This window comes from Carcharodon carcharias, chromosome 21 (genome assembly GCF_017639515.1).
Source record: "Carcharodon carcharias isolate sCarCar2 chromosome 21, sCarCar2.pri, whole genome shotgun sequence".
NCBI classification, from domain to species: Eukaryota; Metazoa; Chordata; class Chondrichthyes; order Lamniformes; family Lamnidae; genus Carcharodon; species Carcharodon carcharias.
In genome coordinates, this window is record NC_054487.1 from 6,166,012 (window position 1) to 6,192,196 (window position 26,185).

The 26,185-nt window shown below is 40.5% G+C and overlaps 1 protein-coding gene across 1 annotated transcript in view; it reads left to right on the top strand.

The window, feature by feature from the left end:
• LOC121293294 (sortilin-like) overlaps positions 1–24,794 on the top strand; it is a 114,151-nt gene extending 89,357 nt beyond the window's left edge. The window contains exons 13-21 of the mRNA XM_041216194.1: positions 4,997–5,099; positions 5,211–5,382; positions 5,830–6,023; positions 6,432–6,621; positions 7,565–7,681; positions 14,006–14,111; positions 17,496–17,602; positions 18,390–18,507; positions 21,403–24,794. Coding sequence (XP_041072128.1) covers positions 4,997–5,099; positions 5,211–5,382; positions 5,830–6,023; positions 6,432–6,621; positions 7,565–7,681; positions 14,006–14,111; positions 17,496–17,602; positions 18,390–18,507; positions 21,403–21,417 — 1,122 coding nt within the window. The 3' untranslated portion in view covers positions 21,418–24,794. The remainder of the gene's footprint in view (positions 1–4,996; positions 5,100–5,210; positions 5,383–5,829; positions 6,024–6,431; positions 6,622–7,564; positions 7,682–14,005; positions 14,112–17,495; positions 17,603–18,389; positions 18,508–21,402) is intronic.
• The last annotated feature ends 1,391 nt before the right edge of the window (positions 24,795–26,185 follow it).

The following is a 26,185-nucleotide window of genomic DNA, read 5'->3' on the forward strand; positions in this document are numbered from 1 at the left end:
CTTAGCAGAGCCTAATTCCCATGTACTATCCGTCAGGCTTACATTCTTTAAAGACACTTGTGCTAATTGTTTCTGGTACTCTTCATGATCTTTTGTGAGAGTTTCCACTTTCTCTTGCAACTGTTCAGCTTTTTCTTGGCATTCTAGGTTCTTGATTTTCACTTCAGCCATTCGTTTTCAACAACTCAGTGCTTCTCGGTAATGTGAGGCATCTCTTTTAGTTCCTTGAGCTTCAGTGTTAGATTTACATTTTCCTATAATATTTCTCTCTTCTTTCTCTGCCTGCAGCAGAGCTTTGTCTTTACCCTTCATTTTAGTTTCACTTTTGGCCATGTCTGTCTCCAACAAAGTCTTAACATTTTTCAGTTCTATAATCGTGCTATTCATGGCTTCATTATCCACTCGCAACTTGGAAAGTTTACAGCTTTTCCTTTCAATGCCTCCTCTTTCCCATTCAGCTGATTCTTCAGCTCTTCAGTCTTTTTGCTGTACCTCTTAGCTTCCTCCTGAAATATAGAACGTTGCTGAGTTTTCTCTGCAAACCAGTTCTTCAATTCTCTGAGTGATATTAAATTAATTTTGCTTCTTTGTAATTTTGCAGAGCAACAAAGTTTGATCTAAAGGAACCTTATAGTGTGTGAAGGTTTTTCATCAGGTTTTCCTTTTCTTTGTAAAGTTTGGTTGCTCCATCTTGAGTTTTCTAGTAATTCAACAGAGCCTCCTTGAGTTTCTTCTACTGTTCAAGACAGTCTTCATTTCTTCTTACTACTGTACTCTTTTTGCATTTGATCTTGAAGGACAATCAGTTGTTCATTCATTGTTGACCACTTGCCAACTCAACTGCGCTTCAGTGTATTGTTTTATTGCCACTGATAGCTCCAATGCTGTTTTTGCTGAAGAGGTATTCAACATCATGTTTAGCTCCTCATATTTTTCCAGGGCTATGTATTGATTCTTCAAAGAGTCTTTCAGAATAGTGACATCCTTGAGTACCTTTTCTGCCTGCTCTTGTGTCTGGCTGTATTTCGGGCTGCGTTCTTCCAAATTCGCTTTGATTTGAGCATTTTCCTGTGGAATAGCTTCATTTTGTTTCTTTTGGATTCTGCAAGACAGTTTTCCTTCATTCGCAGTCAGCTGCTTGCTCCACACGGTCACCTGCTGTTGCAGTTTGGGTAATGTGTCGACATTTCAGAAAGTTCTATTGTTTAAGCCTTTTGGCTGCTTCTCAGCCTCTTCGTTTTTCTGCACTAAACTCTTCTGCTCGCGCAATTCATTGCACTGGCCTGGTCTGCAACCACCTTGTGTTTTGCTTGAGTACTGTCTCCCTTGTCCTTGGCTCCCCTGTCTCCCTCTCCTCACCCCTTTGGTGCTTCATTGCTGGTGTTCTAAACTTCTTTTTTAAGGCCTGTGTTCTCCACAACATAGAGTTTGGCAAAGGCTTTTAATATCTCACCAAATGTGATTGAGGATTCATCCATATCTTGTTTTAGGATTACTTCATCTGCAAATATACCAAACAAGTATAAAAACATATTAACTTGTACATTTTCCTGATTTCTTACTTAATCCTGATGTACTCCTGTAATCTAAACATTTTCTTCACCAAGACTCTCTGGTTTGGCCCTTGCCTTAGCATAAACTGGTCTGGCAGTTTTAATTTACTATCTGTGGCTGTTTTTTATAACAGGTGGCTTCTCTTTCAATTTTTTTTCTCTTCAAAATATCTCCATAGCTGCCATTTTTTCCACACTTTGATCTTCCGGTGATCCGTTGGGTTTTGTTGGGCTCCAGCTGCACTGATGGGGCTTTTCTTTTTTTCAAACTAATCGATTCTCCAGAAAACGTCAAAACTAGTCACTTGGGCCAGCGACCAGCTCCCTCCAGGCCTGGGAATCAACTGGACAGCGCTTGTTTTCTTTTTTAGCTCTGGCTGCAGTTTTTTAAAACTTTTTTTTCCTTCACTCGATCCCGGTGACCACATGTTGTGCTGTTGTCTGTGAACCTGTTGCTGCAGCTTTCTTGCAGTTGCACCGTAGAATGCTAGTGATCCTCATTACTGCCTACTTTAAAAAGTAAGTTCTGCTTTTTTACTGTATTTTGCTCATCCTTCTTGTGATTTGACCATGTCCCTTGACTTTGCGTTCACTCAGGTTTTTCCTTTCATCCGCACAGTGGATTATTCTGCTTTTCAGCCATTTTTCCTTTTTTGAATTTGGTTCAGTCTTTTGCGATCTAGCTAGATCCCTTGACTCTATGTTCCATCAGGTCTGGCAATGGACCTCAACATGTCCTGGTGGAGTCCTTCAGCCTTCACATCTGCAATGGAGCTTATTTTTTGGTGATCTCCAACCACGTCTTCAATTTACACACAGTTCACTCAGGTCAGGCTTCAGTTTCTTTAGTTTTTCATGCTTTGAGATTCTGGATTCCTTCTCCAGCTTTTCTGGGATTTTGGGGCCCATCCTCCACTGCCATTATGTTGTAAGGTTGTTTGGTCTCTCAGGAAGAGGCCTGGAACATAATCCATTTATTGGTAACCCATAACTATATCCATCTCCAAGGTGCTGCTCTATGTGGGTGCTCTCTTTCCAGACTCTTCTGCACACAGTCTACCATCATGTGACTCTCGACATCACTATGTCAGCAGTACTGTTTCCCAGTCACACATTAACCCTCGTTCTTATTAAACACCCTCTTACTACATGTGTGCACCCATGTGCCTACCTGTGTGTATTTACTTCCCCCTTTCTTGTTTCTCTTCAAGTTTCTTCTCCATGTGGTGCACCATTTCATGACTGAATAGGGAGACAGAATCCATAACTGGTTTCATTGAGTGGTTAATTCAACCCTGATTTCTATTCCCCACCTCTCCCTTCCTCTCAAGACCTGTAAGTACTTTGCTTTTTCTTGCTGCCTTTGCACACGTGCCAAATTGTCAAATTAGGGATTACCCACACGCAGAATCACTAATGTTTGTTGGTTCCTTCTGTCCTGTGGTGCATGTTGGTGCATTATAAATTATGCTGTCAGGCTTCTCAAAATAAATAGAACATGTGTTGTAATATTTGCAGTGTCTCTCATTATTGAGCAACAGTCTCTCATTTTGGTTAAAACACACACCTTAAAACTCAACTCTGTCAGCTTTTGTTCATGCTCTGTGAAGTGCTTAGGATGGTATTATGTGTTAAAGACAGTATCGAGGAGAACTGAGACATTGACACTGTTGTTATTGTGTGAAGTGGTTGCTCGATGAGTGGAATTAGGATATGGGCAACAGAGTTTTTGATAAGCTCAAACACTTGAGGGGAGGAGTATGGGAAGTGGGTAAGGAGAGCAATCAGTATATATGAGTGAGAATTATAATAAGCATAAGTTAATCTCCTGGAGTGCAGTCACATTCTCACGAGACAAACTGGACTTTGATGAGTGACAGACTAATTCGGATAGCAATAAAACAAAACTTCAAATTCACCTGAAACGTCTTGAACTCAGTAAGTGTAGCAGAGTATTTTATGACTAGCCTTTTCAATGGTTTTGTTGAATTTTATGATGGTTTTCTTGACCTACCTGGAGCAGTATTACGATCTCTAAGGACCAAAATAACCAAATTTACAGAATGACCTCAAAATGAAGGAATTATCATCAAGTTTTCACTTTTTGTGACTTTTACTTTAACAGGCAAATTATACTTCAAATAAGAAGGTAAATTTCACTTTAAACAGTCGATACATCAAAAATACATCTTACGCAACCACAAGCACTTGCATCACTCCCTGGACAAATGTGACACCATGTGCAATCTCAGTCTTTCCGACTCAGTCGATTCAGCCCTCGAGTCGCAATCACCGGCATATTTCATCTGAGGCCCCGAGATACAGTGGTACCAAAATGACTCATGTCTACCAAACCCCCCTCAGATGGATTACATCAGTCTTGATGGCATTGCTTTCCAAAGTTCCTTTTTCCAACCAACAACATCCAGTTCATGATCTGGTCCTCTGATACAAGCTCTCAATTCTTTTGCATGCCTGAGTTATTCCCACCCCTTTTTAGGGTTCAGTCCCTTTAAGCCTTCCTCTTACGTCACTTCCACAAGAGCTTCTGTTTCTGTTTTTCTTCTGACTGCCAAACAGAAAACCTATCTTTTTGTAGAGCTTTGCTGCCTTCTCACTTGAATTCTGCGTTCCTCTGCCTCTGTCTGCTTTCTCTTTGTGTCTATCTGTACGCTGATCACCTTCACCCTCCGGCTTTCCTGCTGGAAGTTTTCCTTTGTGTCTGGCCACATAGCTTCTTCGTATCTTAACTTCCTTCTTATTGATACTACTGTCAGATCAAGAGTTGCCAAATCACATGGGCCAATTATTATTCAAGACAATTACAATTCATCCCTTTAGAACTGATGCAAACTCTTAAAAGTCCTTTTCCAACATTCTTAAAACAATTACAGCTTGCACAGATATTTTAAAGAAATTACAAATTTTCCTTGCAGTACTGCTTCTGGTGAAAGTGTCACAGAAGGTTTACTTAAAATCATGAACTCCAGTTAATGAATTTTCCTCCTTTCCCCCCTCATGGTTTCCCATGTGCATAATTGTATACAAAGCTTTCAATGATTGCCCTATGGCAATGGTTAACAAGTTTAAATGTCCTTCGTTTTAAGGTTGTAAACAGTTTACTGGATGGAAACAATCCTCAAAGCAACAGTGAGGGTAGATGAATGGTCAGTTAGCATTTTCTACTGGTTTTAAGTACCCTTTTTGCTCACATCTGCTTTATTGATAAAATTACAGAGGTGAAAATGTGTTTAAAATGAAACTTCCTACACACTATAAATAAGGTATTAGTTAGCCATCTCTTGCAGCTCTTGTATTTTCAGATTTGTCACATGTCAAAGCAAACAAAGAGGGATCCAAAGCCAACCCAAAAGATGAATTTTATGAGCTGATTGCCAATATTTCTGCAATATTACTTAAAAAGTGCTCGTCTTTGCTTCCAGTGTAATCTTCACATTCATGCTGCATACAGCATCTCCCAGACCCTGGATGTCCCTTTGCCCCCACTCAGTGCACCAAATGCAGTTGGGTTGATCTTAGCCCATGGTAAGTCATCCTTTTAGCCACATTCAGCTATTATTTATATCTGTCAACTTATCTCTGGATTGCCCAGGAAGAGAAATGCTTTATCTTTGTGAATCTATTGTGATTCCACAGGTAGTGTAGGAGATGCCATTTCTACCATGATCCCAGATGTTTATGTATCTGATGACGGAGGGTATTCATGGTCAAAAGCGTTGACTGGCCCACACTATTATGCCATTCTTGACTCAGGAGGCTTAATTGTGGCAGTGGAATCCAATCCCGACAAGGCCATACAGAATATAAAGTATGTTGCTTTTTCTAAGTAAATTATTGTATGCTCGTTTATTATATACTGACATCTAATTTTTCACAGCTGAAAGATATTGAAGCATTGCAGTGGAGAATGTTGGTTTGAAAGAGGATAGCGATGATGAGACTTTATCATGGAAAATAAATGTCTGAATGCATGTTTCGAGCAATAAGGTGAAAATTTGCCATTATCAGATTGTCAGCCTCATACTGTTAAAATTGATCCCTAACTTTTCAAAACCTGAGCTTAAATTTGTTCCAGTCCAACTGATCTGGGTAAATGAATTGGTTCACAATCCAATTATCCTTTCTATTTATCCTGGCTGACAGACATTGTCCATTAGCTTATATCCACGTTTGTTTCAGTGCAGTTTGTTTGTATAGTTTATCATCAACTGTACCCTCTCATACATATTAACACCTTTAATTTTTTTTTAAAAAGGTACTCAACTGATGAAGGGCAATGCTGGAAAAGTTATAACTTCACAAATGAGACATTTATATTTGTGGGGCTTGTGTCAGAACCAGGAACCAAGTCAATGAATATCAGTCTCTGGGGTTACAGCCACGAAAGCATTTATTTAACAACTTGGCTGTCAATAACTATCGATTTTGAGGAGCTCCTAACAAGAGACTGTAAGTTACAACTAAGTTTATTGCTCATTATCTTACTCCTATGTAGCAGTCCACCAAAATAATGCAAGGCAGAAAGGGTCAGGGAGTTGGAGGTGGGGGGTGGGGTAGTTGGGTCAATCTGTCATACTGCCCTTTGGATGCTTACATTTCCACATTGAGAAGTGGCTCCTCCCTCTCTAACTGACAATACCTGTCTCATTCCGTGCTATGTTTGATGTACTGTGTGGTGCTGTGAGCCCTCTGATCATTTCCTGATTTTTGTTGCTGGTGAGTGAGCTGTGATCATTTGCTGCTCCCTATTATATCTTCTCTATGTGCAACAATGTTGAGTTTCCATAAGTCATTGCTGAAAGAATCTTCCAGTTGTTGAAAACGTCTTCTTTAAACTGGAACGTTTTCTTCGTTCAGGCCAAGAAAAGGATTATGTCAGGTGGTTAGCTCATTCCACAGAGGCTGCTGAGAAAACTAACGGCTGCATCTTGGGATATAAAGAAACATTTCAGCGACTCGCAAAGGCCTCTGTTTGCAGAAATGGAAGGGACTATGTTGTTAGCAAAGACCAAAGTTTATGCTCATGCACTATGGGTGATTATATGTGGTATGTATCATCTCAGCTCGTTCAATTAGTTTCACATGATTGAATTCTGTTATGATTTTTATATATTTTGTGCTATCACCTTACTATTAAGTTAAATATGGAAATCTGGTTATGTAACACACCATTGATATCAGCTAGTAAGCAATGGTGTTTGTTTGAAAAACTTAAGTCTTCAAAATCCAACATTTTCAATAAAATTCTGTTCAGTAACTCCTCTAAAATCACAAGAGTTAACCTCTTTAGGAAAGATCAATGCATTTTCAAAAGGGATATTATGGAAAAATTGCAAGGTCCCCTTGGTGTGACAAAATCAAAAATCAATTTATAAAGAGTAGCTTCAGGATCTTATTATACATTTACACATGTGGAGGAAATCATCTTCTAGTATAACTAGGATTCTTTTTAGGACTTGCACCTTTTGTCAAGTCCAGGCCTAACAGGAAGTACAGTAGGGCTGGGATTTTGGCTTGCATGCCGTTTTCATTACTGTTGACATGATCTGAAAACCTTTCATATGTCTCTGAATTAAGTGGGTGTTCTTGGCATCTCCAGGTTATATTTTCAAAACTTGGGAAAATTACTTAGAAACTTGCTTGCCTGCTCAAGAGTGACAGGGTACAGCAGGTGACAAAGGCACAAAATAGTGCTTTCAAATTCTGCACCCTGACTTGTATCTCTACCTTGAATATCAAATGATTATTGTATGGAAATGGGAATGATGCTTTTCCCTACATATTGAAAATGAGTTCATTATTAATCATGGTGTTCCCATGCCCTCGTGATTGTCAAACTGTGGGATAAGTCGCTTTTATTGTTGAATAAAATAGATAATTTAAAGTATTTGAGTTAGCGACAGAACACTGCCTTCAGTGTCCACAGGAACGAAATTTCAGCAAGTATCAATGAGCTTTAAAAAATATTTTTCCCTTCATTCCCACACAAGTGATTTTGGATACTACCGTGTAGAAGATAGTGATAAATGTGTGGAGCAGCCTGACTTGGCGGATCGTGTACTGGAATTCTGCTTACAAGGAAAAGAAGAGCTGCTGAAAACACAAGGGTGAGCTATTTTTAACATGTGTCTTTGGTACTTCATGCCCCGATAGTTGATGCAAGTTATACCTAATTAGTACACAAGTTGGCTCAGATGGACAATTGTACTGTGCTCAGTAGGAGATGATGATGGCTTTTACTAGTCTGGTAAAGTTTCCTAATCTTTTAGGACCCATAAATGGCTGCTCATAAATGCAGTTGGAAACAACGTGGTGACAACAGACAGACATCATTATTTAAAAACAAAAAACTGCGGATGCTGGAAATCCAAAACAAAAACAGAATTACCTGGAAAAACTCAGCAGGTCTGGCAGCATCGGCGGAGAAGAGAAGAGTTGACGTTTCGAGTCCTCATGACCCTTCGACAGAACTCAGTTCTGTCGAAGGGTCATGAGGACTCGAAACATCAACTCTTTTCTTCTCCGCCGATGCTGCCAGACCTGCTGAGTTTTTCCAGACATCATTATTTGATGTACTGTGGGGAGACAGCACCTACACATGATGGAACCTCTAGGAATACACCCAGAGTTGGCAGCCTTAGGAGTGCAATGTCTGCTGTTAATGGGTCAGATGGATTTCGATAGCATTAACTTGTAAAGCAAATCAGCTTTACTCATAAATGATCCACAGGCCTTGTTTATTCCCTCACAGAGAAAACCCAAAACTCATCATCTTCACACAAAGGATGTTTACACACCAAGATTGCCCTAGCAAAAGTGAACTTCTGCTAAAGGCACATCTATCTGAATATGTCAAACTGACTACAGTACAACTCTCTGTACATACTGCAGCATCAAGAGTTAATTCTTTTTATAACCGTCAAATTTCTCCTTTTTAAGTGTTAAAAATCTTCACTGAGCAACAGGAATGTGGCTATTCTTGTTTACAACAACAGGCCTGTGATTATTTCAAGTTTTTTTTATAGAACAGTTCAACAGCAAATCTACCAAAAAAAGAAAAACGACTTGCACTTTTAGATAGTGCCTTATATGTTTACACAACACCCTCCAAGCACTTGAAAGACAATGAAGTACATTTGAGGTGTATTGTTAGAAAGGAAATGGGTGTTATCTCTCATATATCTATTTGAATTTGAAGACACAAGGTAAAGAAACAATGGCCCACACCTTCTGGTCTCCAGATAACTTCACGGGACTTCCCCCAGAAGTTTGAACTTCCAATGGGAAATTCCCCTGCTTCCCAGGACCCTCCAAAAAAAAAGTCTCCAAATCTGAGCTAGTGTTGGAGACTTTGGACAGTTCCAACTTACTAAACTGGATAGCTACCCAGGAAATGTTAGACAGAAAAAGCTTAGTTTAACTCCTAGGTAACTGTACAATTGACTGCACCCAACCCAACCTGACCCAACCTCACCAACCAATTCAGCCCCCGACTCCCCTTGACCCAATCTCACCACCTGGCTCCCACTGGCCTGACCCTACCCTCTTCCCTTGACTCTACCCCGCCCCGCCCCACCAACCCAACCTGACTAGCCCCTACTGCCCAAAATATCTGACCTCGTCACCCTACTCCTTACTCTCTCTACCCCTTAGCCTGACTACCCAGCTGCCACCCTATTCCTTTATCCACCCTACCCTCTTACCTCACCTCCTTACACATTTACCTTCTCTCTGTAGCTGTTCAAAGAAGCGTTGGAACACTTAAACTTTTTACTTACCAGAATATGGCAGCTAGTGCCATAAAAAGAGGGTGCGGCTTCTGCACGGATTCTCTCCGCTGTTCCCTCTGATGTTTCCTGCACCTAGTCAGCTTTTAAGGGTCCTCCTTTGGACGATTGCCCAGAATAATCAGAGGAAGGTAAATGGATGTTTTTTTTTTGGCCACAAACAGGTGCTCCAATCCTGATGTTAGTTGTGAATGTCACCCATTTCAGGCCAAGGACAGGGACCCAACACGAGAGGAAGTATTCTACTCTAGAAAGCCAGTTGAAGGATAGAGCTATCTTTACAGTTTTATATTTATTTACAGAATTACACATTACAAGTATACATCTCTAAATCCAACAACTGCAATTTTTAGACTGTGTCTATTTATAGGGGGCTCCATGCCCAGCAGCTGCATACAGTTAAACACCCTTAATATACAATTCACAGGGAGCAGCAGCATCTGGATTGCATATAGCTGGTGAGACAGATTCTGATTTCTAACACCTATGAGACTAGAGGTAAAATGTTGGAGAGAAAGACACAAACGGAGAAATAGAGCAACTTTTTTACTCATTCTACTTTAAAATTCAATTGATTTTAAAAATAAATGTAAACCAAGTCCTTTTGAGGCAAACAGATAGGGGAAGGCGAGAAGGAGAACTGATTGAGGATAAGGGTGCCTCTGGTTTCTCACCACTCACAATTGGCGGAAGAATTTGGGAAGGTTATGGATGGTTAAGAGTGAGGTGATTGATAGCAGAGCAAGAAAGGAGGGAGGATACAGGCATTGAATGGTAATTTAAAGAGGAAGTAGTAGCGGTAGTATGAGCGAGATAGTATGTATTAAGGGAGAGTGCATATTATAAACATCATAGAGGCAGCAACATTGCTATAAAGTAATTTGGAATTCATCTTGTAGCAGCTCGGACAGCTCACCTTTTGGCTTGTCACTGCAAAACTGGGTGACATCCACAACAAACATTGAGCTTGCATGTTAATGAGAAGTACATCCACTCAGGATTTCACTTATTTTCTATACATTATAGTCAGTTAATGCTTATAAATACAAGTGCAGTCAAACAGTCCTATGGTCAGATGTTTAAATTAGATCTGGTTACATGAAATTGTTTATTTATCATCTGACATGGGCTTTTTCAGCCCATTTGTAATGTTGCTCAGAATCCTGTGAATATGCTCATCCAAAGGCAGAGTGTTAATGACCCACGTGGGATGTTCCTAAAGAAAGGGAAGCTTCTTACTTTTACTCAATGTTACTGTGTGCCAAAGTTGAAATTTTAAGCATCAAAAGCTACAAGTTTGTGCTAAGATTTGTTGTACAAGTCCTGGGATCAGCTTTGAATTATAACAAGAGCAAGTGCTGGAAATACTCAGCATCTGCCGAGAGAGAAAGGTAATTAATATTGTAGCTCAATGATCTTTCATCAGAAATCTTTCTGAAAACAAATGAGAGCTTTTCGCTCATTTTAATACTTAACCATTTAGGCGTTTACATAATGGAGCACATTCAAAGATTGTAAAGAAAATGACATGATTCAGTAACAAATCCTTTAATCAGGAGAAATAGACAATTAACTAATGTCAGTATCCTTGTTTAACTGCAGCAAAATGTATTAGAATACCTCTAACTTCTGTAAATTGGATTAGATATAGACCTTTTAGAATGACCCAAGTGCAAGCAGAAACAAGGAGTCCTGCTCTATATCAAAGCTGCCAACAATTGCAGCAGATTTTCTTTCCAACTTTACGTGTTCTGCCTTCAACTGACACTGGATTCTCCTAGTAAGAAGGTTGTGTGTTATCATTGGCTTGCTTGTAAGGTGTGGTGTCTCTCCTCCTGATACATGCATTTTGAGTCAGCGAATAGACTCTTATTTCTTTCCAAAGTAGTCTTTGGTGGCAAGCATGTTGTTACTTGTAGTCCACCAGCAGTATGGTCAGAGGCATCGAGCCTTCCCTTGGAGGTAGTTACCTTAAGAGTTTTTGGGAGAAAATAAATGTCTTCCACAAATAGTGCTTTTGCTGGGTCCCTTATTTTGATTTGGGCCATTGGTCAAGCTGTGAATCAGTCTGCACTAACCTACAATGTACTTTTATCATCACTACTTTTTAAGGTACATATAGGATAATGATCTTGTAACACAAAATGTTTATTTCTTTGGGTTTCTGCTCTACCCAGCATGGGAAGTTCCTGTTTTTGAGATATATCTGAGCCATAATCATCTGTAAGAGTAGAACAGGCAGGGTGATGAACAACTGTCTCAATACCGCTGGTTCATGATCTCCTGCCAGGAGACTGAATGGACAAAACAAAAACAGAATTACCTGGAAAAACTCAGCAGGTCTGGCAGCATTGGCGGAGAAGAAAAGAGTTGATGTTTCGAGTCCTCATGACCCTTCAACAGAACTAGGTGAATCCCAGGAAGGGGTGAAATGTAAGCTGGTTTAAGGTGTGTGTGTTGGGGTGGGGGGCGGGGGTGGGGGTTGGATGGGGGGAAAGAAGTGGAGGAGGGTGGTGTGGTTGTAGGGACAAACAAGCAGTGATAGAAGCAGATCATCAGAAGATGTCACAGACAAAAGAACACATAGGTGTTAAAGTTGGTGATATAATCTAAACAAATGTGCTAATTAAGAATGGATGGTAGGGCACTCAAGGTATAGCTCTAGTGGGGGTGGGGGGGAGCATAAAAGATTTAAAAATATTTAAAAATAATGGAAATAGGTGGGAAAAGAAAAATCTATATAATTTATTGGAAAAAACAAAAGGGGGAAGAAATAGAAAGGGGGTGGGGATGGAGCAGGGAGCTCAAGACCTAAAGTTGTTGAATTCAATATTCAGTCCGGAAGGCTGTAAAGTGCCTAGTCGGAAGATGAGGTGTTGTTCCTCCAGTTTGCGTTGGGCTTCACTGGAACAATGCAGCAAGCCAAGGACAGACATGTGGGCAAGAGAGCAGGGTGGAGTGTTAAAATGGCAAGTGACAGGGAGGTTTGGGTCATTCTTGCGGACAGACCGCAGGTGTTCTGCAAAGCAGTTGCCCAGTTTACGTTTGGCCTCTCCAATGTGGAGGAAACCGCATTGGGAGCAACGAATACAGTAGACTAAGTTGGGGGAAATGCAAGTGAAATGTTGCTTCACTTGAAAGGAGTGTTTGGGTCCTTGGACGATGAGGAGAGAGGAAGTGTAGAGGCAGGTGTTACATCTTTTGCGTGGGCATGGGGAGGTGCCATAGGTGGGTGTTGAGGAGTAGGGGAACCCTACGGAATCCCTACGGAATCGTTCCCTCCGGGACACCCTGTCCACTCCTCCATCACCCCCTACTCCTCAACCCCCACCTATGGCACCTCCCCATGCCCACGCAAAAGCTGTAACACCTGCCCCTTCACTTCCTCTCTCCTCACCGTCCAAGGGCCCAAACACTCCTTTCAAGTGAAGCAACATTTCACTTGCATTTCCCCCAACTTAGTCTACTGCATTCGTTGCTCCCAATGTGGTCTCCTCTACATTGGAGAGACCAAACGTAAACTGGGCGACCACTTTGCAGTCTGTCCGCAAGAATAACCCAAACCTCCCTGCCGCTTGCCATTTTAACACTCCACCCTGCTTTCTTGCCCACATGTCTGTCCTTGGCTTGCTGCATTGTTCCAGTGAAGCTCAACACAAACTGGAGGAACAACACCTCATCTTCCGACTAGGCACTTTACAGCCTTCCAGACTGAATATTGAATTCAACAACTTTAGGTCTTGAGCTCCCTCCCCCATCCCCACCCCCTTTCTGTTTCTTCCCCCTTCCTTTTGTTTTTTCCAATAAATTATATAGATTTTTCTTTTCCCACCCATTTCCATTATTTTTAAATATTTTTAAATCTTTTATGCTCCCCCCCCCACCCCCACTAGAGCTATACCTTGAGTGCCCTACCATCCATTCTTAATTAGCACATTTGTTTAGATAATATCACCAACTTCAACACCTATGTGTTCTTTTGTTCTTTTGTCTGTGACATCTTTTGATGATATGCTTCTATCACTGCTTGTTTGTCCCTACAACCACATCCCCCCCACTCCACTTCTCTCCCCACCTCCCAACCATCCCCCCCCACACCACCCCCCCCCCCCCACACCCCCACTCCCCCCACCTTAAACCAGCTTACATTTCACCCCTCGCTTGGATTCACCTAGTTCTGTTGAAGGGTCATGAGGACTCGAAATGTCAACTCTTTTCTTCTCCACCGATGCTGCCAGACCTGCTGAGTTTTTCCAGGTAATTCTGTTTTTGTTTTGGGTTTCCAACATCCGCAGTTTTTTGTTTTTATCTTTTACAACTGAATGGACAACCTCTGTTACTTCGTCCCTGAGATGGATCATTTACTACTGGCCAAGGACTGTCCTAGCTGCCCAGCCAAAAACTAACTCAACTCTTTTCTGCATGGCTGTCAAATACAGGCAATAGGCAAAACCACAACTTGAACCTATATCTCAGCTGGTTGAATAACAGACAAACCTCTGCTTTCAAGTTGTTCACACTGTTCTCTGTGAGACATCAGATATTTCCTGGTTGGTTCTCTGGTTTTTTTTTTAAGTTAATAGTAAACATATATAATTATTTAAGATCAACGTAAACGATTGTTTACTCCATTAATTCTTAAAGGTATCGAAAAGTCCCTGGTGATAAATGTGAAGGTGGTTTCATGCCCAATCGATCAGAACAGATGACAAACGTGAAATGTGAACAAGTATTGTCGCTGAAAGATCCTGTAAGTAAACTGAGCTGCATGAGAAAGGGACAACTGATCTATTTATATTCTTTGTAGCACACTGGAGCAGATTTTGACTGAAACATTAGGGCCAAATTCCTGGATACGAACTACACCCCCCACCCCGCCCCCCACCCACCCCCCATGGAGCCTCTCCCACCAGCTTAGCAAATTGTGGGTGCATTGGATACAATATCATGGGCAGCAGAATAATACATTGCAGATTGTGAGGTCAGATTGCCTTTCTCTTTTTTATATATATTATTGTATGCACATAGTATCATTAACCTGAAGCCAGAGATTTACAAGCAGGTGCAGCTTCACTTTGGCCCAATCAGTTTATAAGTCAGAAGCAGTTACATGAAGTTAGAGCAGCAACAAGGTTAGCAGTTAAACATTGCAATCACAATCCAAACAGGATACTATCTGTGAGTAGCACCAAAGTAGAGCTGCTCGTCTTTATTGAAAGTTCACCGATTTTTTTAATGCTGCAAGTCCTGACCCACCAGGACCGATTTGACGCTGCCCAACCACATTTTGTTTCTAATCCTAGTCATTCTATGTGGCCCCTAGAGCTAGTTTTTTTTCAAAACACCAGTAAAACAGTGAAGTTGGAGTGGAAGATTCTGCAAAGAGCTACTCCTCCAATCAGAAGCCAGTCCTCTCCCAAATGTGGGAGTAATTGGAGGAACAATGAACACCAGCAGTGATGAGTTTGCTGAGGAGACGGTTTCTTTTGGGGGGAGGCAGAGCATGGAGCCAGAGTGCCAGGACCCAGCAGCCTGGGAGCGAGACACTGCAGAATCCAGTTTGGAGGAGGTGGGTAGGGAAAAGGCTGACTGATGTGTGTGTGTGTGTGTGTGTGTGGGAGATTGAGTGAGAGAGCATGTATGTCTGCCTTACTCCAGTCTCCGGTTTCTCACTCACACTCACCACCACACACCAACACATAAACACACCCAGTCACAGTGAGTAAGATTCTGTGAGTACACACACTCTGATCCTCTCACACTCTGGTCATTTTTATTAATTATTCTTTAGTTAACTTAACAACTTATTGCTGTGACATTGCTTTATTTTTGCTCAGCAATTGTTTCTTTTCTTAATTTTTTTTTGAAATAAGTTTCAAGTTGTGCCATTTTTATCTTTCTGAAATATGTTCATTGCCCTTGAGTGAGGACAAAGTGGAAATGTGGTCCCTCCAAGTGAAAAGGTTGGGCAAGCTTGGTCTGTCTTCTCATACTACATATTCTGCTGTTAACTGATCCTTTGAAAAGATCAGCTGCATTTTGAACCACCCTGCCTAATTTAATTTTTTATTTTTTCACAGAGTGTGAGGATTGCAGGCTAGACCAGTATTTATTGCCCATCACTAATTGCCCTTGAGAAGGTGGTGGTGAGCTGCCTTCTTGAACCACTGCAGTCTGTGTGGTGTAGGTACATCCACCGTGCTGTTAGGAAGGGAGTTCTGGATTTTGGCTCAGCGACAGTGAAGGAACGGCGATATAGTTCCACATCAGGATGTAGTGGAGCTTGGAAGGGAATTTGGAGGTGTTTTGCAGAATTTCCCCTTGCATTTGCTGGCCTTGCCCTTCTAGGTGGTAGAAGTCACGAGTTTGGAAGGTGCTGTCGAAGGAGCCTTGTTGAGTTGCTGCAGTGCACATTTTGGCTGCTACCAATTTGGTATTCAGATACAGATTAGTTCACACTTTTTCATCATTGAAAGACATTTGGATGTAATTGTAGGATTTTATGGTATCACCAGTTGGTCATAAAATTTAGGTCTATTTCAAATTTTAGAGAGGTGATTTTTTTTCCTCACTGAGGCCTATAATAAGATGGCAGTTTAGTGTTTCTATTTAACTCTGCTGAGTTTGCTGATACTTTGTTAGATGTCTTCAGCCAATGGTCACTGAATAACATTTTGAATCCTGTTTTCTTCCAATCCATTTTAACTGCTCCCAGTTAATGTTTTATTATACTTTAAGAAGCAATCAATAATTTGAATTGGCTATCTCCATTGAACAGCCCACTTTATTTATGGCAGTCAGCAATGTGGGGGTTAATTAACTTGTGATTCATGTGTAGAGTTGGTGATGCTCTATAAAATAGATGAATGTTTTAAGCAATGATTTTGTGAAGCTGTCTGTGGAGGGGAAGATGTGTGACAATGGTAACAGGTGAAATAAGCCATAACGTTATCAATTAAATGTCAGCTTGTCACTCCACCATTTGATCATATGATTTAGGCTGAGATTCCAATGCAGCACTGAGGGAGTGCTACATTTTTTTTTAGAGATTACATCTTTCAGATAAGACCAAGCACATCTCAGTCAACCACCACCATCTCAAACCACCTGTTCTGGTGGGTTGGGTCGAAGTTAAAGAGTCACAGCAAGTTTTTGAAGAAGTATATCAAGTTCTGGTGTCTGACCTACATTCCTCTCTCAGCCACCAAAAACACAAATTCACTAACAATCCAAGATCATCGCGGTCGATGAGACCTTGTTGTCTGCAAAATGGCTGTTGGCCTACATAACGGTGAAATATTTCAAAACAGTAAAGCTCCTGAATTTTCTGCAACAACCTAACTTTCAGTTTATGCCAAAATTTAAGCCCAAATCTTCCCATTGGGAAGTAACTCCAAAGTTTCATCTCATTTAGCCTATGCAGGAAGGTAAAATCAGTGTAAACAATCGGAGCTCAAAGAGAGCGCAGGTCTCCATGTTCCTTCTTTAATTTCCATGCACAAAGAGGAGTTTAAAGAAGAAATCCATCAAGCCATCATTTACACGCAAAAGGCACAGTACATTTTTTTTAAAATGCAATCATGGGAAGTTTGTCAATTTTTAAGTTCTGATGCAAAAGAGATGATGCGTATAGGGATCAAGAAAATCTACTTTAGTCCACAGGGAGGCAAAGTGAAAAAAAAGTTCTATAAAAGATCAGAAATATGACTTTGGGTTTTATTGTTCTTAAAATGTTACACACACATTTACAGCTACATTCAGAACTATATCGCTGAGGAAATTTGGGTGAACCATATTTTTGTGTGGGGGTTGGGGAAGTGGAGCTAGCTACATTAATGAGAGGGCACAGAGCTTAGGCAGAGTTTTCACAGAATCAGCATAAAAGATTGAGGAAATTCAGGCATAGCATAAAATGGCCATAGATCACTTATGCTGCATTTCCCTCAATCTTGTCTATACACTGTGCTTCCACTATAGTTCCAGCGTAAGTTTCAGCAAAACCTAGGCTAAAATGTTTTGGGATGTTCCTGAAAGATATGATATGGTGCTATATAAATGCAAATTCATTCTACATATGTGTAATTGAAATAAATTTCAACTGCCTGAATTTTGTAAACGTTGTATTTATTAACAGTTATCCAAGATTACTATCGGCATCATAGTTATAAGTGTATTGGCAGTATCAGTGCTGATGATGACAGGCATTATCCTTATTTTCAAGAAATATGTGTGTGGAGGAAGGTAAGAACCTAAAATCTAGAACTGTTTTTCCTTGTTGTAGTCACATTTATTTATCAAACCAAAAGAAGTGAAACTAGCCCCTGATGTGCAGCATTTCAGTTATGCATTTCATTTTGAGCAGGTTCAAAAAGCAACTGCTTAGTTCAATAGAGATTGCAGCAAGAAGCAGTGTTGTTCTGACCACTCACCATCTTACATTCAGCTGATGCTGAACTGTGGAAAAGTGCTGCCATTTCCAGCTCACGGAATGAGTTTCACTTTTGTTTTTACCTATTTGGGAAGTTCCTGTTCATGTTAAAGCAAAGTTGTGAGGCAAATTCTCAGTTTACACTAAGATAAAAGCAAAAAACTGCGGATGCTGGAAATCCAAAACAAAAACAAAAATACCTGGAAAAACTCAGATGCTGACAGACCTGCTGAGTTTTTCCAGGTATTTTTGTTTTTGTCTCATTTACAATACCTGTGTCGACATGAAAAGAAACTAATCAACATAAGCAGGGGAGTTGGCCACAGACTACACGACCTATAAACAACTGAAGAGCTTGCCAATCTTTTTCTTTTACTTTTGAAATGTTATTTTAGCGTGTGTGTACTTTACTTGATGACTCAACAGTTTTTTACTTGCCAATGTACCTTTTGCATCTGTATCCAATTAGCAGCAGAATATGCAACTATCTTTTTATTTCCTAGTTCACATTGTGGTCATTGGATTTTAGAGGTTTGATATAGTATATTTCTCAGTTCAATATGTGTGAAATTACTCAAAACAGCTGAACTCTCTCTGCAGGGCCTTGGTCTATCGTTATTCAGTTCTGCAAACCAATACCGATGAAGCCTGCGGTGCTGATAACCAGGATAGCAGCAGATCAAACACTGAAAGAGTTTACCATGATGATTCTGATGTTGTGAGTACTTCACCTATTTTAAAGTGTGTTAAGTGAGTGAACCCATGGTGTTTCATTTACTTTGTATTTATCTTTCATCTTTTTGGTCCCTTGACAAGGCACTATTTGGCCTTTCCCATTGATAGGCCTGAGTTCCCATTTGTGGTGGTGAGTCCTTGTAATCTTATTGGAATTAAACCCAATCAGTAGAAAAATCACATCCCCTGAACCGAGTTCCCCTTTGCGGTGGTGAGGCCTGATTGTAAACATATCAGAACTAAGGCAATCAGTAGAAAAATCACATGCCCTGCCCTTCAGCTTCATAGACGATGAGGCTAAAAATCTAAATTATGGTAAATTGTAGAGAGAAGAAAGTTAAATATTTGAGCACCTTGTAGAAAAGTGGGAAGTTCCAATTTCCCATTTCTATTCTGGTACTAAGAGCAGCTTCGTTAATGAGGGAGAAAACCTGAACTGCTGATGTGATCTCAAAGATGCCCCCACCATACAAAACAATCAAGAAAATGAACAACAGTATTCAGTCCCTGTTTTGGAAAGGAAATGAAAGGTGTACAGCTCAAAGACTGTCTGACTGCAGATGTTACATATGAAGAATCAAAAAATAACTGAATCAAGAATGGATCATTGGAGTCCCGGGCTGTGTTTAAACTGGTCTACAATCCTGGTGGCAAAGATTGAAGTCTCAATTGCCGGCACCTGATTGACAGTGTCTGATTGGAAATGCAATCTCTGTTAGGTAAAACTGATCTTTAGCATTATTATAAAACTGGATCATAGCAAATGGAAAGCCTGATTTCTTTATTATTGACCTCAAAGTGCAGAAAAGGCTACCTATTCACTATGAGCACACGTCACCAACTAAAGACTAATTTCAGCCCCTCTTTACTCAGGCTTATGCACAGAGCTGCTCGCCCCTGTATTAACTTGTAAATGCTTTGACTGTCATCTTTTATTAAAACACTTTTTAAAACTTTGCTTATGTTTATGTGGTTCCCAAGCGGTCCAGTGGAGACCATGAAAACATTTTAAGCACTGCATACTTTCATGTACCATTGAACCCAGGCAACGTGAGATAGGCTCCCCGGTGGGTCTCACCTGAATGCTGAGTTAATACTGTCACTTCAGCATCATCAGTAAAAAGGAAATCACTTCATAGTAACTTGGAATTGGCATTCGTGGATCTGCAAACCTGCTTTCCTCAGTAAACTTTCTCTTGGGATATTGTGCCCAAATCTTACACAATTCCCAAAGTACAGGAGGGATTTTCAATTTTCACTCAAAACAGTTGAGCTGGCGGAGCACATGAGGATGACAAGAATCATATTCTGATTTGGGCTTCTTTGGAAAGCAGTCAGTTATAGAATGGCTGGTCTGATATTGAACCTATCAAAAGGTTAAGCCAGGATGGGGGCAGTTTCTAATCACAGGTCAGCACTGAGCCACAGTATTTTTGCAGAGCCAGGGCCACAAAAATAAAAGATAAGAGATGTGGGATTCTTTGGAAAGTGGCCACCAGCTGTCACCTTCGCCAGTATTAGGCCACTGACCACCTGTTATAATTAGGTGGAGCATACACAGTACACTCTCCTCCCACGTGTACTTCATAATTGTTATTGAGATCCTACAACTGTTCATGATCACAAATTTGCACAATTAACCAGCCTTCCACCTAAACCAGACAGACCTGATGTATTGACGGGCCTGCCTGAAAATACTCCAACCCTGAGGCCTTGGCATCCAAAATGTGGCTTAATGTTCATTGGTTCATTTCAGCACCCACCCCACCCCCCAACCCCATTTTTCTCCACAAACTGTCCCATTATCCAGCTAGATTTCGGTGGATGCCAGTTGAAAATCACTTCTCAACCTGGAACTCGCTGCCTACTATGAGTGGCGAAAGCGGAGATGATCAATGATTTCAAAAGGAAATTAGATAGGCACTTGAGGGAAATAAACTTGCAGGGTTACAGGCATACAGCGAGGGAATAGGACTGACTGGATTGCTCTACAGACAGCTGACATGGACTTAATGGGCCAGTGGCCCCTGCTGTGCCATAAATGATTCTGAATCTGTAATGTAACATAGAGTCATTGTCAGCTTTCACAGAATTGTAGCTGAATGTTTCCAGTCCTGTGACTGAGCAGCGACTCAAAGCATCTAACGGAAAGATGGCCTGCATTTCATTCTGATATCACCTGCACATTTCGGAGCTACGGAGGTGATTTTCTACAGGAAGAGGGCTCACCTCATGCACCAGAATTTGAGCCATTACCTTGTGGTTTCCTTAGCAGATGAACAGGAGAATGTGTGTGGGAACTCAGCCTCCATGTGTTCCGGCAGCTACAGTGACCATTTCCATTCCCCTGTCCCCTGTCACCCCATCCCCATTCCTTTGTGAAACTAAGAACTCAATTGAAATATTTTTAGTTTCTCTTTAATTCCTGTTCCATCATGGGATGAATTCCGGGCTTTGGGAAAATATCAAGGGGAGTGGACTAACGGATAGTTCTGTCAAATAACCGGCACAGGGTGTTTGGTCCTCAAGTACTGGATCAATAAAAAGCTAGTCACAAAACTAGTGAAAATGTCTTATCAGGTAAATTTTACAAAAGACTAGGCCACAATTGAACAAACCTTACCATATTGAATAAATGACTTACATTATCCCTCTGACTCGTTATTTATTTATCACAGAAATGGCACTCTAATGTACAAATCCTAAGTTCTTGGTTATGGGATGCTCAAAGGAATGGGGATGGGGTGTCAAGTAAATAGCTGCCTATAGAGTAGCTTGGGCAAATGTGAGCTGAAAATCATTCTGTTTGTCTTGGTTTCCTGCGTGTAAATATTCAGTTAAAATATCAAACACTTTTTTTTCCCCTTTTACCTCCTAGGATCTTCTTGAGTAAGCCTGTACTTGGCCTGGATAATATGAAAATTATCATTTGCCAACTTAAATCTGCAAAATGGACTTTGACTCATCAAGTGATAAAATGTGCAAAATGTTGCCTGCTGCCCTTGGCAGTGCCTCCTTCCTGCTAGACAGTTTCCTTTGCCATCCATTGCTGTTTGCAAATTTAAAGCAAGTTTTTTTTGTGCCTCTGCTAATAAAAAATGGTGAAAGTATAATTCCTTTCATTGTGTGGCTATGTTCACAAAAGCAACGTGTGTGGAATCTTATTTACAGGATAAACTCTATGTGGCTTCTTGCCACTTATAGCCAGTGCAGGTAGCAAAACAGTCCTGCCTGACCAAATCATTGGATGGGGCAGGAGGAAACCCACAGGCAGCTGCAGCAACAATTTCTCCAATGTCTGCAGAGTGACTCCTCACTAAACCTACCCTAATATGTGGCTCTTAAGTTCACTGATTATTTCAACTGGCGGGGGGGGGGGTATTGTGACTGGCCAGAAACAATAAGAGGGGAATGGGGTTAAATGTTTATCTTCACTGCCTGGGTTAATTTTCTCAAGCGGAGCTAATCTGATTAACATCCCATCTGAGCAGGTGAAAGGCTCCATTCCATCAGATTACTGCCCAGTCCGTGGAGATGGAGATGGACCCCATTAGCCTTCACCTTGTGATGCAAGAGGCTCCCCTGGTGATGCATTTACCTTTATAAAACCAAGGAAAAGTTGCACTCTCATTAACTGCTTTTCAGGGAGCAATTTTAACTGTAAGACCATAAGACATAGGAGCAGAAATTAGGCCATTCGGCCCATCTAGTCTGCTCCGCCATTCAGTCATGGCTGATAAGTTTCTCAATCCCATTCTCCCGCCTTCTCCACATAACCTTTGATCCCCTTACCAATTTCAGCATAAGGGCTGCAATATTCGTGGAAATTGCCCCAGTCTTCTGTTGTAATCTTGGCATGAAATCAGTAGAGGCCTCTCCCAATCCCAAGAGAAATGGTGTAAGTGGCCAGTTTCTCTAATTCTTCCACTGGTGTCCCACTGAAATCAGAGCAGCAGATGCAGAGATTCAGGGCAGTAATTTTGTCTTAAATAAAAATTGTTGTTTGTTTTATTGTGAGGCAGAGTAATGGTTGCTTGTTTGTTCCTTGTCTATGATTGTTTTATTTAACGCTGTGCTGCATCTGGAGTAGAAATTCTTCTTCTTTGTCACCCAGAGCAAGTGATAGTGCATCAGTCGCCCATTATACACCCCACCCAGTTTTCACTTCCACTGGATCTGCTATTGGCCATTACCAACTGATTTCCATTCCATTACCACCCAAGAGGAATTTCTACTCTTAGTGTGTCTTGGAGTTCTAACACACACTGATTGAATATATTTTATTGAAATAGATTATTTAGGTTGCATACAAATGCTTTGATCAGGTTTCCAGATAGATAAAACAGCTTTGTAATCATCCTTCCTCAGAACCTCCAGATCTGATTGACCAGCAGGAGAATTCCTCTGTACAAAATACATTTGAAAATATTAAGACCTTAGGTTTCTTACCCCGAGGGTTTCTAAACTCATCTTTGCTACACCTGTTTCCCCTCTTCTATTATACCTATCTCCTCATCCATAAATTGTACTTGAAAACTTTAACACCCTTTTAAAATTAACTAACAACTCTGCACGAAGTAATTACTTAACTTCTGAGCTGGAATCTTGTAAATAGCTTATGACGGTGGAATGTTAACTTCTCTGATTAGATTACTCGGCCAAAGTTCCCTTCATCACCATTTCTCATGAGTCATCCCCATTAAATATTTTTCACATTTTTTAGTTTTGATAAGGATTCAATTGCCAAGCTGAAGTATAATAAAGCACCTTGACTGACATCTTATATAATTTTATGGAAAGCGCCAACTCTACTTGTAAATGTATACTGAAACAGTGGCCTATGTAAAGCTATGCACACTAATGGCTGCAGACCTTTCAGACAGGTGAGGCCTAACCAAGCCAGCTCATTCCCATGACAACAGACTCCTCACACATCCAACAATACCTGAAGCTAGGACACAGGCCAGTCATCTCCTTGCTATTTTTGCATTGTTTTCCCAATGAAATGGCAAAAGAAAAACCCAATGGATGATGAACTGCCTGAATCAGAGGGTATGTAATTGACCATCGAAAGGCAGAATCGACCACCTCGCCAAGGCTGAGGGGCAGGTACAGCGTCCTATGTTGTAAGTCTAGGCAGGGCACTTGACAAGCGACTATATAAGACTTTGTACTGGAAGATGCCAATGGAATACAAGCAACTGAAATTCTACAGTGGCCTGATTCTTTGAGTGTTTCTGGGAAAAATAACCTTGCCCTACATCAAATTTTGTATTTTTAAATTAAAGCAAATAATGTAAACAAAAATGGCTGAGCTTCTGAATCAGGCTATCCAACCTGAGCAGCAAAAGGCATTTCTTCACTCAGTTCAGAGCTTTCAACGTTGAAAGGATTAAGCACCAGGGTTGCTCGAAAACCAACAGAATCACCACTTGTTGAGCAAGTTTCTTTTAACTGGTTGATAAAGGTTAGGGAAGTACTTTTCCATTGAACAAACAATAAATATGAAATAGTTCAAGGCTTCACTCAATTGTTGTGAGGACTACAGTGACAAACTTATGCAACAAATTTCATAAGGTTCATTGTAGGAATATGATTTCTTGTTCTATAATGGAATTTATAGAAATTATTTTGTCAACATGATATGTAACAGGAGAATTATTATGTAAGTGTAACCTGAATAAGATAATGTAATATTTGGAAAAAAGAAATTGGGAAACGCAAAAATATTATGTTTGAATCCTGTTAACTGGAGCTTCTATTGGAAATGGTGTTCTTCCCTACCAAGAAAAGCTTCTCGATCTTGGGGAGGACATGTCAGAGTTCCAACTTGTGTCACAAAACACCACGACTGCGGCACTGCAAGTTGGCCAGTTCCTGCCATTCTCCAAATGTCATATTACCTGGAAAGAGAGGCATCTGAGTGAGGCAAATCCTTGGAGCTGAACTTGTACCAGCTTGGAGTCAGGCAATTCACTACCTAAAGATCTAGATCACCTCATCCACATTGGTTTAAATACAGATTTTGAAGAGGGGGTTTTGATGATGAACAGTTGGCGTTTCCAGTTCTTAACTCTGTACAGTCGTGTGGATTTTTTTCTAATGCTGTGAACTTTTATCATTTCTGAAGTAATTCAGGATAATTTGGATGTGGTATTTGTGCACATAAAATGGTGTTTGTTCAAACTGAAAGCTGTTTTGGCTGGTAAATTAAGTCAATGAAATTATGTTGACTTTGCAACTGCTAAATAAATTCTGCTTTGTTAACTACTTATGTGTATGATTCTCTTTGCAATGACCCTTTATAAAGAAAAGCAATTGTATGTTCAATGTCAGTAATTGAAGACCAGGTAAACATGTTTCCTGTGTCAGTATCTGTCTTCACAGCTGTGACACAGCAGTAGCACTTTAACCCACAACCTTCTGATTCAGAGGCAAAAAACCCACTCGAATCTTGAGCATATGACCAAGGAAGGCTGAGACCTGAGGGGGGCACTATATTGTCAGATGTGCCTTCGATAGGTTTGATTTTTAAACCCGGCATAAAAGATTCAATAATATTATTCAAAGAAAATCAAGGATGTTCTCCTGGCTGTCCTGGCTAATAATTATCCCACAATCTGGTCATTTGCTGCTTGTGGAACCTTGTGAAAATTTGCTGCTGCAATTCCCTAAATTTGAAACAGTGACTACACTTTGGGTGGGATTTGTGGGCGAGACCGGAAATTCCACTCAAAGTCAATGGAATTCTGGCTGCCTCTCCCGATTTTTGGCCCTGCCTGTGGCGGGCTGGAAAATCCCAGCCTTCAAAAAGCATTGGTTGTAAAGCGCTTTAGGTTATCCTGAAGATGGGGAAAGCATTATATAAAAGCAAATTATTACAATAGTTTCTTAAAAGGGCTTTTTTCATTATCACTTCATTGATTTCTGGAGCATATCTCGTCTGTGGTGCGAATGTTCAGTCCTTCCTGCAGGAAAAAATTGTGCCGTGTGCAACAGCTCCTGTTATATTCTTCGGTACCTATACCAGAGCACCGATAAGTGCCCCCTGTCCTTTCCAAGTACCGGAAGTGTGATTTCAACACCTTGATTGGCCCCTCTGTTAGAAAGATACTCTCAATATTTTTGAAGTGATCCTACAATGTCATATGCATATTTAAACATCAAAGAAGCCAGAAAAAATATTTAAAGATCTTTTAAAAGTAACTTCAATCTTGCTAAGAATCTTTTACATTGAAACATCAAAGAGGTCAGTTTTTATATTGGTAAACACATACAGAATCTCACAGCGCAGAAGATGCCCTTCAGCCCATCGAGTCTGCACCGACACGTGAGAAACACCTGACCTACCTACCTAATCCCATTTGAAGGTATTTTAGAAGTTACTATAATCTTGATAACCTGACCTTGAAATAAAGAAACCATTTAAAATTAATAAAATGTTGTATAAATTTAAAAATCTTTTAATCACTTAAATCTTGTTTTTTTAAAAAAGTCAGATAAATAAAATCCATTTTAAAAAGTCTGATAAGCTATTAAATTAGAAGTGCATAAAATTTAGATGTTAAATCTGGAAGTTCCCTCCTGCTGCTATTGGTGCCTTCCTGGATTGGTTGATTGACTCCAAAGCAGGTTTCACATTTACCAGCATCAACTCCAGT